Source organism: Protobothrops mucrosquamatus, unplaced genomic scaffold, assembly GCF_001527695.2.
Source record: "Protobothrops mucrosquamatus isolate PMUCROS unplaced genomic scaffold, P.Mucros_1.0 scaffold_307, whole genome shotgun sequence".
Taxonomy (NCBI): domain Eukaryota; kingdom Metazoa; phylum Chordata; class Lepidosauria; order Squamata; family Viperidae; genus Protobothrops; species Protobothrops mucrosquamatus.
The window spans coordinates 543,494-562,355 of NW_015386383.1; the positions used below are offsets into that span (position 1 = coordinate 543,494).

General features: G+C 39.2%; 1 protein-coding gene across 3 annotated transcripts in view; it reads right to left on the bottom strand.

Moving 5' to 3' along the window:
• SLC35F4 (solute carrier family 35 member F4) overlaps positions 1–18,862 on the bottom strand; it is a 144,546-nt gene that overhangs the window by 8,671 nt on the left and 117,013 nt on the right. For 2 of the 3 annotated variants that reach the window (XM_015832140.1, XM_029287337.1), the window contains exons 2-4: positions 12,547–12,738; positions 5,927–6,224; positions 2,096–2,315 (exon numbers count right to left, since the gene is read on the bottom strand). In XM_015832140.1, the coding sequence (XP_015687626.1) occupies positions 2,096–2,315; positions 5,927–6,224; positions 12,547–12,738 (710 nt within the window). The remainder of the gene's footprint in view (positions 1–2,095; positions 2,316–5,926; positions 6,225–12,546; positions 12,739–18,862) is intronic. The other variant, XM_015832141.1, reaches the window with a different exon arrangement.

Sequence of the window (18,862 nt, forward strand, 5' to 3'; positions counted from 1 at the left end):
GATATGATTCAATTACTGAAATAGTGCTAGAAAAAATTGGAGCTAAAATGATGGTCCATGCAGACAAGATGAATACAATTGGCAACAGCCGCTTTGTATTCAGATACTGAAAGTAAAGATGCCCTGAACCTAAATTCAACTACACCAAAATGGTTTCCAACTGATTTCCCAGTCTAGAAAATAGCTCTGGAATTCCCATATAATAACCAGGGCCAGCCTGCCTTAGCTTTTGAGATCAACAAAAAATGACTAACTGCTGACTTTTAATATGTATTACGGTGCTTAAAGAGAATGTTGGATAGGACTCCCCAAAAGTGAGTATTATATTTTCATGCTGTACTTTGGAAAGCAAGAAGATGATCCTCTTATAGGTCTGCAACCTCAATTATATCTGGCAGATTTAAAGAACAGCCTTTTCTCAATGAAATATGAGCCCTGCCACCCAAGGCTTTCCTGATATCAGTAAGCATTTATAGTAGTGTAATTCTTGATTTGGCTTGCACATATTATTTCATTTAGTTGTTTTATCGTAGAAAGCGACTTATATGCCCATCTTCCCACCCAAAACATTCCACTCACCAACATTAATTTCCCCTCAGCCCTTTCTGCCAAGTCTTCTTTAAAATGCACCTTTATTTTAATTTCTACTGGAGAATTCAGCTGAAGAGAATCTGCAGAGGGAAAGTACACTTCCTTCAAGTGAACTTAGTGGACAAGAGACTAGTCTTTCCCTCTCACCCATCCTGACATTCTTAATATAGTAACCTTGAGTACCAATTCTCATTATTTATAATGCTCTTGTTTGCCAGTTAAAGATAGAAAGTCCTTCTCACTAGAAAGAGCCAGTTTTATCTAGTGCAGGGGTCCTCAATCTTGGCAACTTTAAGACTTGTGGACTTCAACTCCCAGAATTCCTGAGCCAGCAAAGCTTTGCTGGCTGAGGAATTCTGGGAGTTGAAGTCCACAAGTCTTAAAGTTGCCAAGGTTGAGGAACCCTGATCTAGTGGTTAAGGCAACAGGCTAGAAACCAGGAGAGTGTGGGTTCTAATTCCACCTTAGGCATGAAAGCCAGCTAGGTGACTTTGGGCCAGTCACTCTCAGCCCAACCCACCTCATAAAGTTGTTGCGGTGGAGAAAATAAGAGGAGCAAGGAATAGTAGGTATGTTCATAGCCATTAGTTAGCTATAAAAAAATATTTTAAAAGGAGAACTTAGTTTAAAATTCCAACTATTTCTCCAGATTGTGGTGAAGCCAGCTACCTAAATTCTGTCACACGGTGGTAGAAACCAAAATGGACTTTATAAACAAAGAAAAGAATATGCTGCCATTCTTAATCACTTTCATTCAATTCAATGGAACTAAAGAAACAGACAGACATCTGGGATGCAGATGAAAGAGGCCACAGTTTGCCTTGTCTCTGAGATTAGAAGCAAAGAACTAATCTATTTCCCACCAGAACCATATTGCAAATCCACTCTTTTCTTTGTTTCAGATAAGTGAATGGGATTGCTGCTCTTATGGGAAAAGTGAAACACTATGTTTGGGAATGCAAACTGAAAATCCGTTTCTAAATTTGGAGCAAAATTAAAAATAATAAAATTAAGCACTGTTATTCTGCATCCTCCTATTATATTGGCAAATAATAAGAATATGAGATTATATGAGTCTTAATGTTTCCCGTAATTCTTCTATAATAATGTCTCCCACATGCATTCCAAAGTAAGACACCATATGAAATTATGCATTAATTCTTAATGGATTAATTGCTTGTGGCTGTTTTTCACTATCGCCATCTGAGGGCAGCATTCAAAAGAACAGAAAACTAAGAAACAGTCATATATGAAAAGGTAACCTCATAGTGCCATTGCTGGACATGAACTCAGAGAACCTTGTAGCCACTTCCAAATTCTTCATTGCCCGAAACCATTTCTGCTAATCCAATAATCCCCTCCCATTTGTAGTACTCACTGGACACTTCACAAAATATGGATACACTTGACATGCGTTCTTTGGAACATAATAGTGGTCCTAGTACTCCAAAGTAAATTATGGGCAGTGGAAACCATCATTAAGAAAAGCTGTCTAGGCCATTACCCTGACACCCATGAACCTGTCTTTCAGGACAATCCAGGAGAGCAGGAAGACGAAGGCTTTGTTACAACAGAACAGGGCTGAGACGTCTGTGGCGGTCAGCTTCTTCAGAGCCAACAGGTACAGGTAGTTAGTTAAAGTCCACAAAATAGAAAAGGGAGCGGTTCTTTTAAGAAAGAGCTTCAGCGTCAAGCCATCTTCACCAAAGATCCGACTACATTCCCTAGAAAAATAAAAAAGATTCCTCATTTAGGGGATACAAGTCTCCTTCCAATTTTGCACTTTCACAGCAGCATAACTTCTAGTTTTTAATCTTGCTCTTCAGCCATGCTTCAGAAGGCTGACCAATTATTTTAAATCATGATATGCTCACATGCTTTAATAGGATGTTCAGGCAGATGGTGCTTTGTCATAGACTCTACTCAATCAGAACTTAAAATAGGAAGGATTTTTGAATGCAAAGGTTTAGAACTAGATTAATTTCCAGAGTCTGAACTGAAAGGGCAAAAGTATTTATGTATAGAATGTGGTTAAAAGTGTTTCCAGCTAGGATCTATATGTACTACATCAATCATTATTTACTTTTAGCCAGCATTTTGCTTGCAATTATGATCTAAGTGAAAGAAATTGACTCAAGAGGTGATATTAATGGAATTTAAAATATAGTTATCCGAATAATAACAATCCACATCTAAAGTTGACATTTGATGTAGAGGTTTTCAAGTGTGAGAGAAGGAACATGTATTGTCAGAAGTCAGTTAGGCTTACTCCCTAGAAATGTTTTTAGGTTTGCAATTTCATGGATTATTTTTTTTAAATCTGAATTGACTTATTTGACTTGGGACCATAGTATTTCCATGTGGGGGAATGGAAAATTAAATAGAATACAGGCAGTCCCCGACTTACAACCATTTGTTTGGCGACTGATTTATAATGGCATTGAAAAATGTGACTTATGACTGGTACTTGCCCTGTTGCAGCAGCCCCATAGTTTGACAGCTGCAGCTGCCAAAAAGGCCAACACAGGGCTAGATTGCATTAACAGGGGGATAGAATCAAGATCACGTGAAGTATTAATACCGCTTTACAATGCCTTGGTAAGGCCACACTTGGAATAGTACATCCAATTTTGGTCACCACGATGTAAAAAAGATGTTGAGACTCTAGATAGAAAGAGTGCAGAGAAGAGCAACAAAGATGATTAGGGGACTGGAGGCTAAAACATATAAGGAAGGGTTGCTGGAATTGGGTATGTCTAGTTTAATGAAGAGAAGGACGAGGGGGGACATAATAGCAATGTTCCAGTATCTCAGGGGCTGCCACAAAGAAGAGGGAGTCAAGCTATTCTCCAAAGCATCTGAAGGCAGGACAAGAAGCAACAGATGGAAACTAACCAAAGGAGAGAAGCAACCTGAAACTAAGGAGAAAGTTCCTGACAGTTAGAACAATTAACCAGTGGAACAACCTGCCTCCAGAAGCTGTGAATGCTCCAACACTGGACGTTTTTAAGAAGAGACTGGACAGCCATTTGTCTGAAATGGTATAGGGTTTCCTGCCTGAGCAGGGGGTTGGATTAGATGACCTCCAAGGTCCCTTCCAACTTTATTATTATTATTGTTGTTGTTGTTATTAGACCAAAATTTGGGCACTTCGCAATTGGCATGTATTTACAACCGCTACAGCATCCCAGGGTCTTGTGATCACCATTTGCAACCTTTCCAGCTGACTTCTGACAAGCAAAGTCAATGGAGGAATCTGGAGTCACTTAACAACTGCAATGATTTGTTTAACAACCATGGCAAAAATGGATATAAAATCAGGCGTGATTCACTTAACCATCTTGCTTAGCAATGGAAATTCTGGACCCAATTCCGGTCGTAATTCAAGAACTACCTGTATTGTTGGGTATCCTGCCATTTGTCCTCCCAAAGATACATATTGTTCTGGTATTCTGAAAAGAAGGCTGGGAAACTGACTTGAGAAAATGCTGGGCTAAAGAAATAGAGCTGAAAGTCAGAACTGAAAAAGCTTCTTGGATGACAAGCGAAATGTCTTCAAAGAAAAACAAGAAAGTCCAGTTGCCTTGTGGAAAAAAGCACCTTTGGGACAACCATGATCTGGATGACAGAGAATCTCCATAGACATAAAGAAATAAGCACCTATACAGAAACTTTTCCAAGAGGAAGGAAGGGAAGAGGACAGTTTGGCTAGTCTTGAAATGTTGAGCAAGAGAGAAAGGAGCAGGTGAACCAAGATGGATTTTGGCCACTTTGGCTTTTAAAGGTTTGCCTATTCAACAGTGGCCCAAGGCATAACCATTGAAGGCTTGCCTGTGCCAGCATGGCCTGGGAGAAGACTGATAAGAAAATAGAGATCATGGAATCCTATCTAGATGGGGTAGAGATTGCATTCCAACCTATCTGGAATGGAGTGGAAATCATATGACATAGGATCTTGCTCAAGGGAAACATCTAGGACTAAGATTCTCAACCCTGGCAACCTAAAGATATGTGGGTTTCCTCCCAAAATTTGCTGGCTGAGGAATTATGGGAGCTGAAGTCTATACATCTTCAAGTTGCCAAGGTTGAGAAGCATTAATCTAGGATAACATCTTGCTAGTTGGAGAATTTGTCATTCAATTTGCCACTCAAGATACAGCTGTTGGTGATAATTTGCTCTGAATGAAAAAAAAACCCCAAACAGCAAGCAATTGGTCCCTCTTAGCTGATTCCCTACTTAATCCTAGTTAAAATATTTCATGGAATTTATGATTACTTGTAAAAAATAAAATTCGACACTACTAAGTGGTATTAAGTAGCTACAATCCTTCAAAGTAACTGATGAAGAATTATCTCTCTGTCATCTGCTACTTTTATACAAGAACACCAGTCCCTGGACTAGAGACGTTCTGCATGCAAGTGCCATTTTATCACTGAACAATGATTCCCCTCTTTCTTCAGAGCTTTAGTTTCCAGCTGCCAGAATAACAAAGGCTAAAACTTGCAGTCTGTCAGACCTGCCACAACTTAAATCTCTAAATAGAAATGATCCTTGGCTCCATTTGTTGAGAAAGGTATAGTTTATTAGAGATCAAGTATATTGCAGTATTGGAAAGCCAGAACTGAAAATTGCATGCCCAAATCCCCAAGTTCTACTTTTCCCTCCCTTAACTATCTCTCATTGACTACCCCAGTGTAACCATCAGGTTCAGGCAAGATGTTTTCATTATGGTCAGTCCAAGTGCATTTTGGTATGCAGCCCTCTCCTTCTTCCAGCTGGGTGACCTTGAGGCAGAGTCTCAAGGAGATACAGCACTTATTTTCATTTCCCCAAGCCTTCCCTCCTTCATTCCCCCTCCCCACAGTTCATGACAGTTTTCACCGCATAGCAGCAAAGCACAAGCAAGCATAAGGTGGCAGCTGTCATAGTCTCTAATGTACATACGAAAATATTTTTTTCAAAAAAGTAATAATAATTGTGTGGATTCATCAAACAATGTAAAAAAATCATCTCAATTTTGGACTTTCTTTTGGCTTTTTATTCCATTTTTTGTAACATTTTATTTCATGAAAAGTTCTGGAAAACCCAGTCAGCCATGTACTGGGATTTTTAAAACACATTCTAAAAAAAACAAAAAGGAAGAGAATTCATTAAATATATACAAGAAAGAAAAAATGAGAATGCTTTTTGAAGAACTGTTCTTTGAACAAGTTGACATGGCTACAAAACTTTTTTCCCAATCTCTTTTTTTCCTTGAATGAAGAAAAGATGTCAAAGTCTTTTAAATGACAAGACTGAAGTCTAACCAAATAGGAAAGACTGCTAAAAACCTACCTGATTTTTTTGATTGGAGACTGCTTTTCCTGGGCAGTTGCAAGATGTCCAGAGTAATAAATGGGGAAAAACATAATATTCCAATTTGTAGAAAACCAAGTCATGAAAAATGGATAATCAAAGTTCTTGTATGTGATTTTGACAATCTGTGTTGTTCCAATCCAAGAGGATGAGACTGACAAAATAATTAGAAATCCCCAGACAATCTTGAGAAATGTAGATGTACAAGACTCACAACGGGTCTGTGCGTGGCTCTCCTGGCTGCTGTTTTCAGCTTTAGTTTGTGTCTCTTCTTCTCCTGCAAACAGAGGCAATGAAGATAATTAAAGAAATGAAAGCTAGGTTGGAGACCAATGCATTGATTGTCCTGATTAATGAAAAAAGAGGAATCACAAGAAACCATAACTTTTCAAAGTACTGTTAACATCCAGACAAAATGCATTTTTCCTGTTGCCAAAAAAAAAAAAAAAAGACTTCTGCTTGTATGAGTTTGGGGAGCTTCTGTTTCAGCACAACTGGAAGATGCCAAGATGGGAAATGCTAGCCAAGAAGATTTCAAGAAGAGAAGGAATTAAGTGACCTTGTAAATGTTGGTAGACTAGAAGAACATCATATTAGAGTTATGGGATTTTCATATCACTAGTATCTAAGCAGGTTTTCTGTATTATGCACTGTCAGAAAAGAGGAACAGAGTTAATGTAAATGTTTCTTGGGGTCGTGGGGAGAACTACAAACCCTGAATGCATCTTTTTGACATCAAAGTTTGCAGCAACTATTTCTCTTCTCTGCTCCCATCTATGATGCCAATTCTCATGTTTAGTGGGCTCTTAAATAAGACCCCTATGCTGATGTCCATCTTTCCTGAATAAGAGGCGTGGTTAGTACGCAATATTGCAGGCTAATTCTGCCGACTGCCATCAGTTCGATTCTCACCAGCTCAAGGTTGACTCAGCCTTCCAATCTTCTGAGGGGGGTAAGATGAGGACCCAGATTGTTGGGGGCAATATGCTGACTCTGTAAATCACCTGAAGTAAAGCACTATGAAGCGGTATATAAGACTAAGTGCTGTTGCTATTACTATAAACATAAACTTGCCATAGTCAGCATCTCACATTGGGTTGCCTTTTCAAGGATATTCTTCCTTACAATCGCAAAAAGGATAACTTCTTTGCTTCTACTTTGCATGACAAGTAGAAGCAAAGGAGGGAGTAGCAAAGCAAGGACAAAGGTCAGTAGCTGCTGAGGTTATTCAGATTTTTAAGAAGTTATAGTAGGACAGCCTCAGCCTCAGATGGGTTAGAAGTGGCTATGCTAGCTGTGAATGCTAAAAGTTGCAATTCCAATATTTCTAGAGGATTCCAGGTGGGGATGGCTATCTTATATACTTAACTAAAAAATGTGCAGAGGATATCAACTGCAGCAAATTAACAGAATTAGCAAAATAGAATTTCTATGGCAACAGATGGAGGATCACAACTGGCCCTATCATGAAGTACAACAAAGCAGATGCTTTTGGTGAGGGAGCAGGAGGAGAAGCAAAGGGCCAAGGTCCCATTGGTTGATCCTGCAATCACTGCCTGAAACAGCCATTTCTCTTGGATGGTTGACTTCCCAGTCGGCTATCCAGTATCTGTTGCTCTAAAGAAATTCTCAAAGTAGAGAATTATGAATGGGTAGCATTTTCCTGCACAAGAAGTGCTACCCACCAACATCAGGTGATCCACCTCAGATGAATGTATATGGTTAAGGAGACCAGATGGCAGGGGAGGGGTGTGCTAGAGGGGGAATACATGGGACACACTGAATTAGATCTTTCCACTATGATGCAAAAGCCATTTTCCCACTGCAGATAATCAACTGTAGCCTTGGAAACCAGCCCTTTAATGACCAATATAATTTATAAAGTGGAGGAGCTGCTCACCATTTCTTGCATGTTGAGATCTACCTGCAAAGGTATCACCTGAACAGGGCTTAGAAATCAACTATACTATTATTATTACAACTGTGACAACCTTTCTGTGACTAACGAACTCTTACTGAAACCCAAAAGTATTAGGGATTGCTACAAATAAATTAATTAGGAAAAATTCAACTACTATTATGGTCTATAAAAGGAATTTTGTATCTGTATACCTCATGTAAACAGTAGAAATAGCAATCCTATTAGATCCAGCAGGAGAGGCATGCTCTAGATCCCATCTGCAAGAGGGACAACATTGGCAGGACCCAGGAAGAGGGCCTTTTCTGCTCTGGCACCTGCCCTTTGGTACCTCACCCTCTCCAAGATCAGAGTTGCCCCAACCCTGGCCTTCTCCAACTCATTAAAAACTTGGCTTTGTCATAAGCTTAGGACTCTGTTAATGTGGTGAGCCCATTTCTTGGCTATATTAAATGTGACATGCTGAGAGTGTTCTTGGCTGCTATTTTTATGTTATTTGTGTTTTTATTCTGTTTTTGTCCTCTCAGCTGCCCAGAGTCATGCATATGAGATGGGCAGCCATATACGATTAATAAATATGATTAATAAATCAACTGTTACCTAGAGAAAGGGGAAGATTTCTTCCATCAGAACACTTTTGTGCCAGCAAACACTGAAATTTAGATTCATTTTCTTCTCATAGCTCTCACAGCTTCTCATAGCAGAAATTCTTTTTCTTTCTGATCGCTCCATAAAGCAAAGGATTAATTTATCAGACATTAAATTTTCTAAATTAAAATATTGACTATTTTCATGGGGACACCTCCTATTTATCTGGTTCTGAGCTATCCCAAATAGAATGGACAAAATTCCATTTCTCAGCTGTCTGACTTGCTTTAGGGTAAAACTTATTAAGGTATTTATGAGCCCTCTATTTTTAGAGTATTGTGTTTCTTTTCCCCTTATCTTTCTTAACTAATTGGATTTGTTTTGTTATCTTGATCATCAACTTCTTCACTCCAGTCTAATGGATTTATGCTTCTGTGCATGCACAAAGAGTTCCTAAACAGCTACTTGACTGGCTGACTTATTAAAAGAATGAGAACCCATGAAGTTTTCTCCATTAGTTAAGAATTGGACTAGGATTGGTTGCAATAGTTAGTTTACAAAGGAACATTTCAAAATGGGGAGGAACAGGCTTCGACTCAACCCGTCCAAGACCGAGTGGCTGTGGTTTCCGGCGTCACGACATAGCCAGCTGGCTCCATCTCTGGCTATTGGGGGCGAGTCATTAGCCCCCGCGGAGAGGGCCCGCAACCTGGGTGTCCTCCTGGATGCTCGGCTGTCTTTAGACGATCATGTGACGGCCGTGGCCAGGGGGGCTTTTCATCAGGCTCGCCTGATAAACCAGTTGCGCCCCTTTCTGGATCGGGACGCCCTACGCACGGTCACTCAAGCCCTCGTTGTTTCCCGCCTGGACTATTGCAACGCTCTCTACATGGGGCTCCCCTTGAGGTGCACCTGGAGGCTCCAGCTAGTTCAGAATGCGGCTGTGCAGGGGATTTGGGGGGCCTCTAGATACTCCCATGTAACACCTCTCCTGCGCGAGCTACACTGGCTGCCGGTGGCCTTCCGGGTGTGCTTCAAGGTGCTAGTAACAACTTTTAAAGCGCTCCATGGCAATGGACCTAGGTATTTGCAAGACCGCCTCCTACCAAATATCTCCCTTCGACCAGTCCGCTCCCACAGAGAGAGCCTCCTTAGGGTGCCGTCGGCCAGTCAATGCCGGCTGGCGACCCCCAGGGGGAGAGCCTTCTCTGTGGCAGCTCCTGCCCTCTGGAATGACTACCCCCCAGACCTACGTACAGTTGCGGACCTGCGCCTTTTTCGCCGAGCCCTGAAGGCTCATCTATTCCGTGCGGCCGGCCTGGCATAGTTTTGATTGGGCTTTGCTAGGGGTTTTATATGGGGTATTTTAGAGCAGGCTTTTTATTCAATATTTATTGTAATTTTTATTATTGCCTGTTCACCGCCCTGAGTCCCGTAAGGGAGATAGGGCGGTATATAAATTTAAATAATAAATAAATAAATAAACCTTCATGTCTGGGGTTGGTTCCTGCATGCTGCTACTACTTCTATTACAACTACGCATACAAATCAACTGTGCAATAGAACCTGCACAGAGAATATACTGTTATACTTTGGAAAGTGGATGGTGCAAACTTTGTATGCAGAAGATCCAGGGTTCAGCTCCAAGGAAGTCTGCTGAAAAACAATCAAGTAAAAGTATTGTGAAAATCCACTGTCTATCTGAGATCCTGGAGACTCAATGCCAATCAGAGGAAACAGTATCAGTATCAGTATGCAACACTCTGTTATTGGAAAGGAGCACAACTTGGTTCTTTTTACAAAATATAAATCTTAATGCAAAATATCATTTACCCCCCCCTCCCCCGCAAATGATAGAGGATGCAACTAGAGGTGGAGAGAGCTCCGCTCCTTTTGTGTATGATGTCACACAAATGCAAAAATGGAAGGGGCGGAGTTTGCAACTAGGCAACACATCCAAGAGTCGCTTTGGACAGCTTATAAATTAAACAAACAAACAAATGCACACTGCTTTTTGTCAATTTGAAGGAAACAGTGTATCTTGTGTAGACATTTCTACACGCAACTATTTTACTAAGCATTCCAGCATTGGCAAATGTTTGATAAATAACATTGATTATTAATTGATTATGTTCCATCAAATTGTTTTCAAATCCTGGTGTCTAGGTCAGGGGTGTCAACTGCTGGCCCGCCGGCCGGTTACATTATGCAGAGGCTGCACCCACCCCAGATCCGGCAATGCAAAAAGGTTGCAACACGTCACGTGATGCAGCGAGTTTGACACCCGTGGTCTAGATAGACAGATAGATAACACAATGGCTACTAAATTGTATCTAAATTACAACAATAACATATTTCTACAATTTCTTCATCACGGTGCCCATTTCACAATAATATTTTCTTATCCAGACCTTGCAACAATTACACTGATGTTCTGACTGTCCACTTTTCAAACTGTATGCTGTATTCATGATTGAAACATATTGATATTTTAATCTATATCACTTGGTTATATTATTTTTAATAATATAACTGTATTTATCTTATTATTTTCATTGCAGTATTTTGTAAATCACCCTCATCAGGGTTTTTTTCTTCTGTAAATTAAAAAGCAGGGGGGGGAAAAATAATACACTTGCATTTTTTTGTGGCTGCTCTTAGCCAGCCAAAATAAATTCAGAGATTAGCAAAAGAGGAATCATGAGATAAGAGAGTCACAAGGCAAAGGGGAGGAAAAATCACATTTCTACAGCTTTCTCTCTGATTATTATGTTTTTAAAATCAAAGTCACCAAGGGTGAAAGCTATATTTAAGGAAAAAATCTTTCCTTCTCTGCCATACATTTTCCTGGTGATTTAAGACTGATCTTTCACCAGGATAAAAGAAAAGCCTTTTCCTCCACCCTATTCTTCCTCTTCTCATCATGACCAAGGTAGATAAAATTAGTGTTCTGATGGCAGAATCAAGTTAAGGTTAGTCTTGAGGTTTGAAAGATCCTGTTTGATTTCAATGCGCCCCTTGCCATAATGATGGTATGGAATTAATGTTTTATCCTGCAGAGGTGTTCTGTCTCTGCTGGATCTTCTGTGTGCAACTAGTTTGCTACAAACATCTGTGTAAGGCCACATAGTGCACCACTTTTGCCCATTAGTTCTTCTTGCCTACAAAACCCCAGCATAGAGAAGTATGGGCAAAGTGGACAATGATGATCACAACCCAAGAAACCATACCATTCATGCTTTGGTAGGGCAGAGGAGGTTTTGCACCCAAAGCACAAATGGAGTTGTGATAATCAATCAGAATAATCAATCAGAAAGGACCTTGGAGGTCTTCTAATCCAACCCCCTGCTGAAGCAGGAGACCCTATACCATTTCTCTTCTTAAAGACCTCTAGTGATGAAGTAACTATAGCTTCTGAAGGCAAGTTGTTCCACTGGTTAGTTGTTCTCACTGTTAGGAAATTTCTCCTTAATTCCAGGTTGCTTCTCTCTTTGGTCAGTTTCCACCCATTGTTTCTTGTCTTGCCTTCTAGTGCTTTGGAAAATAAGTTGACCCTCCCTTCTTTGTGGCAGCCCCTCAAATACTGGAATACTGTACCATGTCACCCCTAGCCCTTCTTTTCTCTAGACTAGCCAATTCAATTCCTGCAACCATTCTCCATATGTTTTAGTCTCCAGGATTTAATCATGTTAGTTGCTCTTCTCTGCACTTTTTCCAAAGTCTCAACATCTTTTTTGTAACATGGTGACCAAAACTGGATGCAGTATTCCAGGTGTGGTCTTATTAAGAATTTATAAAGCAGAACTAATACGTCACATGATTTTGATTCTATGCCTCTGTTTATGCAACCAAGGATTGTATTAGCTTTTTTGGCTACTGCCGCACACTGCTGGCTCATATTTAAGTGATCATCCACTAGGACGTCAAGGTGCCTCTCACAGTTACTGTTTTGAGCCAATTTTTGCCTAATCTGTACTTGTACCTTTGGTTTTGTTTTTTGGGTTTTGTTTTTGTTTTTTGCCTAAGTGTAAAAACTTGCTTTTCTCCCCATTACATTTTATTTTCATTTTATTCAAGTCTACTGTAAGCCTACCTGATCTGTCCTGCCTCTCTCCTCTGCCGTGCCGGCAAAATCCAGAGGGACTTCGACTCTGCAGCTCTAGAATGGGAGCAGCAGAATCTTCAGCAGCAGCGGATAAAGGGGAATGCTGCCTGCGGAGGCCACTCTGTGTGCTGGGGCAGTTGGCTCCCGGCTTGCATCGGACAACAGAGGATCGGGAGGCACCTGAGAAGAAAGAGTTTGCATCAGTTTGGTGGGTAACCTTCCTAGAAGCAAGAGATGGGCAACTGACTCATGTTTTGTTCTATCAAAACATCTTGAAGCATTAAAAAAAAATGTGCAATTGAAAATAAACCACTTGCTGCCTGGATGAAAGAAAATGCATTTTGTAGAGCCATGGAAAACCAAAAATTATTTTTTTCCCCTATCTATAAATGCAGTAATGATTAAGTTAATGGAAGAATTAGAAAAGGGTTCTCAGATGCAATAGTGCTATTTGTTTCTGAAGAAAAGAACAAATTAGAGGAGCATTCCCACAAATGCATGCAATTATTATATACATGACAGTGCATGCATTATAGATTGTTGCACATGCACAACTGGTAAAGAAGTGTATCATCCTAACCGATTTCTTTCAACTGTGGCACTTAAGACTCAAAGTGGATGTTCAGATGAGATTTCTCTGATGTATTTATAGCTGCAGTTATTCTAAGTTCTTAAGTAGCCTCCCAATAAAACTTCAGATATCGGGAATCAGACTTGGAATACGAGACATGCAGTGGGTGAGCAATTGTGGAGGCACACACCTTTAGGGTTAGGAGCAGGGATTCAATGGTAGAAGTTAGGGCTTTAGCTGCAGCATCTTTAATATGCTAGCAACTGATATTTCTTTAAGATGTCTAGGCCTACATCTCAAAACCACCACTGGCCTTCATCATCATCATGATAATTAATTAAATTCTTTGAGCCAGGATTCCATGGAGGTTTAGTTAGAAAGTATCTTATAGTTTCCTGATGATGGCAATCTTCCACATTGTAAAGCATCTCATAGAAGTCTTGTGTGAAGGTCTGATTACACTCTGAGAATGACCAGATTGTTTTCTTCTCTTGAAAATGGAATATATTAGAGAATTGTTACAGGACAACCTGAAAGCTCTCCATATTTCAAGGAAGTAGCTACATCTTCTCACCTTAACAAATATGTTTTGAAGCTGTAGCTGAAATGAATGATTAGCTCATTTGGATACGGCTATCAGAATCTCTTTCATACTGAAATAGAAAGCCTCATTCTATAGAAGGGTTTGTCATGTTCCAAGGCATGATGTTATAGGATCAATAGAAAGCATAGTAATAAATACGATATACTAGTCATATATTTGATGTTTGCAAGTGTCACAATTATATTGCTGGGATTTAGCTACTTCTGCCAGGTAAAGTACTTCACTTAACTCAGTGAATTCTAACTTTTTAATGCAAATGATGAACCTGGACCAAAATCTGGCTGTATTCCCTAATGCTGGTTCTATCAAAAATTCTGATGGCTAAAAACATACCCTTCCCCTCCCATCTCGTAGTATGAATCCCTTGTTTACATTATTCCTTCTCATTGTTTGAAGACCACAGTGCAAGTAGTCCATTCATTTAATGACCATTCAAAGTTACAACACACTAAAAATTGACTTATGACCATTTTTCACACTTACAACTGTTGCAGCATCCCAGCAGTCACGTGATCAAAATTTGGATACTTTGCCACTGGCTCATATTCATGACGGTTGCAGTGTCCCAGGGTCATGTGATCACCTTTTGCAACCTTCTGATAAGCAAAGTCCATGGGAAAGCCAGATTCATTGAACTTAACAACTACAATGATTCACTTAACAGCTGTGCAAGTGAATCAGAAAGGTCGTAAAATGAGGCAAAACTTACTTAACAACTGTCTCATTTAGCAACCGAAATTTGGACTCAATTGTAGTCATAAGTTGAGGACTACCTGTAGTATATCATATAGAAAATCAAAACAAAAATTATTCCTCTGAATAATTCTGCTATATTCCATGTGAGCAAATCATTCAATCTTACTTAACTTAGAAATGGGGTAAAAATAGCTATTTTTAGTAAAGGCTGACTAAAAGGAGAAAAAGTGAGAAAGCAGAATCATATAGAGACCCAGTGAGTAATCTCCTCTTCTAATTCAAAAGCTTTTAATTTTTAAAAAGGGAATGACAAATCCAAAAATACCTCTTTCCAGCTGATATTATTGCCAGGCAAAACCCTACCAAAAACATCCATTTTTCAGATACTGAGAAAATGGAAGGCATAAGATTTCATGCATGTGATAAAACTGGAATCTGGACTACAACAGCTTATAACCTACTTGCATCTTTTAGCTGTTAATATACCGGGAAAATATTTTATGTTTTTTCCTGCTATAGATTAAGACAGTTACCTCTCCAACAATCCAAAATAATGCTGCTTCCTTTTCACAGTATTTTTTTTTAGGTAATATAGATTTTCATAATGTAGCTTAGCAGTGCTTGGCTCTCACACAATACCCCAGCCTCATTTTTGCAATTCTTCCAAACATCCCTGGATTGCATTTCAGCAAATTGATAGCAAGTTAGCATTTTTGGCAGTGAAATGCTTGGAAGGTTTAATACAACCTTGCTCTAGATTTCTTTTTAAAAGAAGGGATGGGACTTTTTTCCTTTTGACATTTTAAGGTGTTTTTTTTTAATTAAAAAAAACAACAACAATATATCCATAAGCTTCCAGAACAATAAATATATCTGTTTTGTGTTAATGTCCCAAACTCCCAAAAATAAAACTTAAAAACAGGTTGAACATTTTGGCTTCACCAATAATCTCTGCAGCCCCTGGAGGCTGAAAAAAAAATTAAAAGGAAAGCATAAGGCATAAATATTTATCTACCACTGGCTTTAAATAATGTGCTTTACAGGACTGTTGTGAAGTTAATGTGATGTGAAACTAAAAGGAGAAAACCAACATTTTCTACCACGAGTATCCTAAAAGATGGGTGGAATTTAAAAAGAAACTGGAAGAACAAATGGATCTTGAAAAGCTACACAGAGATGGACATGGCTAGATGGGACACTAACAGATAATAGCCTACCACGCTGATTAAAAGGAGATTTAAAAAAGACATAAGGAAACACTTCTTCACACAGCACATAATTAACCTGTGGAATTCATTACTAGAGGACATGATGAGGGCTATTCAGTAGGCTAGACTGGAAAATGAAGACATCCCAAAAGACAATAGGGACTTTGTCTTTAGAATAAACATTTACTACTCAGAAAATGGTCCAGTTGTATGAACATTATGTGTGTCATTGTTTGCCATTGTAAGAGATGGTTTGCAAATCCTCCCCATCATAATTCCAAAATACATTCATAACTGACTATATGGGTGGTTTCTAAAAAAAACTTGGGTTTTTCTTACTTTCCTCCTTTTTAAAAAGCCAGTAAAACAAATTTAAAGTTGATCTGTAAAGAGTGTTCACATAATTAAAAGAGACAGTTTGCATTTACACTGAGAATTGCAAAGGTAGTGATATGTGCTTCATGGGAATTCAACTCAGAAGGAACTGGAAAAGATGAGAAAGTGCAAGATTAACAGACACTGAACCAGCTGTCTGAGCTATATAGTAGTTCATTCCCCCCCCCTTCATATGCAGAACAATCCTAGATATTTACAAATCCAGGACAAATGCCGTCAATCTTTTTTTTCCCCTTGTCTTCTATGTCCCAAAGAGCAAAGGGTCTCCAGACTGCTCTTAGGAGACTGTCATTACTTAGAGATTCTGATTTCTCTAGCAATCTTCTTCCCTGATGTTTGAAGAGCAAATGTTTATGAATATTTCATCATAATTATTAGCAAACCCTGGAAAACCCTTTCAATTGCAGGGATGTGCTCTTACCTTCAAGGTAAACTACCATATTCCAGCACATTTTTCTAACTTTTCTTAATCCTATGCTCCCTGTTACTCCAAGCCTTTCAGGAGTCATCTGGCAGTTTGTACTCACAATGAAAGTGTCATCAAGGCCAGAAAGTTGACACTTTTCAGTCATCCATCAGGAGCACAGAAAACTGATGTAGACAATGTTGTATACTTTGCCTGAGCAGAGGTACTTTCTGTTGGTAGTTGGCAAAATATTTTGTCCCCCATTTACTACTTGATTGTTTAAAAAATCAGTTGGAATTTGAGCACTTCTGCATGAAAAAACACTAAGTCATGTTCTCTCTCTTAAGCTATTCATCTTGAAATTCTCTGGGGTTTCTGCTATACAGTGTAACTCTTGAAATTGCTTTACCACATTTTACTGAAGAACATCAAATAGATTGGTTTCATGCAACTCGGAAAACCATAAACAAGCAAACTACATGATGGCATAGTATACTGTGCAAATTTCAGGTACTGAGGCAGCCAATCTATGGACAGAAGGAGAGGCTTTCACATGTATAGTATGTATAGTTAATCCTCTTTTTATGGCTGCAGTTGAGTCCAAACTTTCTGCTGTTAACCAAGACAGTTGTTAAGTGAATTTGGCTCTATTTTATGACCTTTCTTCCCTTTCTTAAAAGTTGTTAAGTGAATCACCACAGTTGTTAAATTAGTAACATGGTTGTTAAGTGAATTTGGCTTCCCCATTGACTTTGCTGGTCAGAAGGTCACAAAAGGGGATCACCTGACCCTGGGACACTGCAGCCATCAGGAATACATGCCAGTCACCAATTATCTGAATTTTGATCATGTGATTATGGGGATGCTGCAACAGTCGTAAGTGTGAAAAATTGTCATAAGTCACTTTTTTCAGTGCCGTTGTAACTTTGAATGGTCACTAAATGAATGGTTGAAAGCCGAGGACTACCTGTAAACAAGGAATTCCTTTGCCCTTTCTCAATCTACTGGATGAATTTTTGAGCCTGGCTTTTTTTTTTTAAATTTAAGCTTAGTGCCATTTGCTTCATGAACATACAGTTCATGTAGTTTTCTTGGAAACAGTATGGAAGTGGTTTTCAATGGTCTTTTTCTAGATTCTTTTTACTTCCTACTCTAACTAATTATAAGTTTGAGTGAATTACTTGAAAAATAATGGTACGCCTAAACATATAGTTTTAAATGTACTCTCTCTCTCTCTCTCTCTCTCTCTCTCTCTCTCTCTCTCTCTCTCTGTGTGTGTGTGTGTGTGTGTCTGTATAAACTTCAGAATACTGTTTGATGCTACTACAATAGTTATTTTAGCTCAGTGCTGGTAATGTGATCGGTCTCTTCCACATCCCATCTGAATTTTTTTTCATTTCAGGCATTCAGAACTGAACACCAGGATTTTTTCATGCTGAACATAATCAGGTTATGTTGTCCTGGTACAGCACAAATTAAGCATGAACCAATAGTGTGCTGTAGCTTCCAAAAGACCCTATGCAAAAAGAGAGCGAGAAAATTCACATACAAATTGGGAGAGGCCAATCAACAGTGTGACTGCATCAAGAAAAGCTTAATGTTGAAATCATGGGAAGTAATGGTTCTATTTTGGTTGAAGTGTACCTGGAATACTGTGTCCACAAGAAGGATGTTAAAGAACTAGAAAGAACGCAAAGAGCAATAACAAAGATGATAAGGGGCTTGAATGTTAAAACCTATAAAGAATGGTTTAAAAAGCTGGGATTGTTTAGCCTACAGAAGAGAAGGCTAAGGGGCAGGAAAGAAACACAGAAGCTTTACAAAGAGTGATCTAAACTCAAAATAAGGGGTAATTTCCTGACTGTGAGAGCTATTCAGTAGAGGAACAGCCGCCTTCTGAAAGTATGGGGGCTCTGTCACTAGAATTTTTCAAACACAGGTTGACTGGCCATTTGTCCGGGATAATCAGAGAATGCCTACCCTGGACAGGGAGATGGACCAGGAGACCTCCAAGGCCCTTTCCAACCCTATGATTTTACTGTACTTTCATCAAATTGCACAGTATTTCAAATTTATCTGATGCAAAAACACCTTTCCCAATTTAAAAGTGACTTGTTGACCAAAAAGCTTCCATTTCTGTCAATCCATTTCTGCACTGCCACTCATCTCTCCTTTCCGGCTGCTGCATATTAATGGAAGACATTTGTTTTGTGAATTAGCCATTGGCCATCATGCTTATTTGTATGGTAATATATTTTGTAGTTCCTGGAGATTTTTATGGCAAAAGCAACAAAGAACTTCCCTTGGCCCATAAACATTGTATTGTATTCCCCTATCTTGCCATGGATTCCAGTACTACTTATCTTTTTAATAAATCCACCACAACAGGATAATCATGAATCAATTTAGACTGTGTCCTGCTT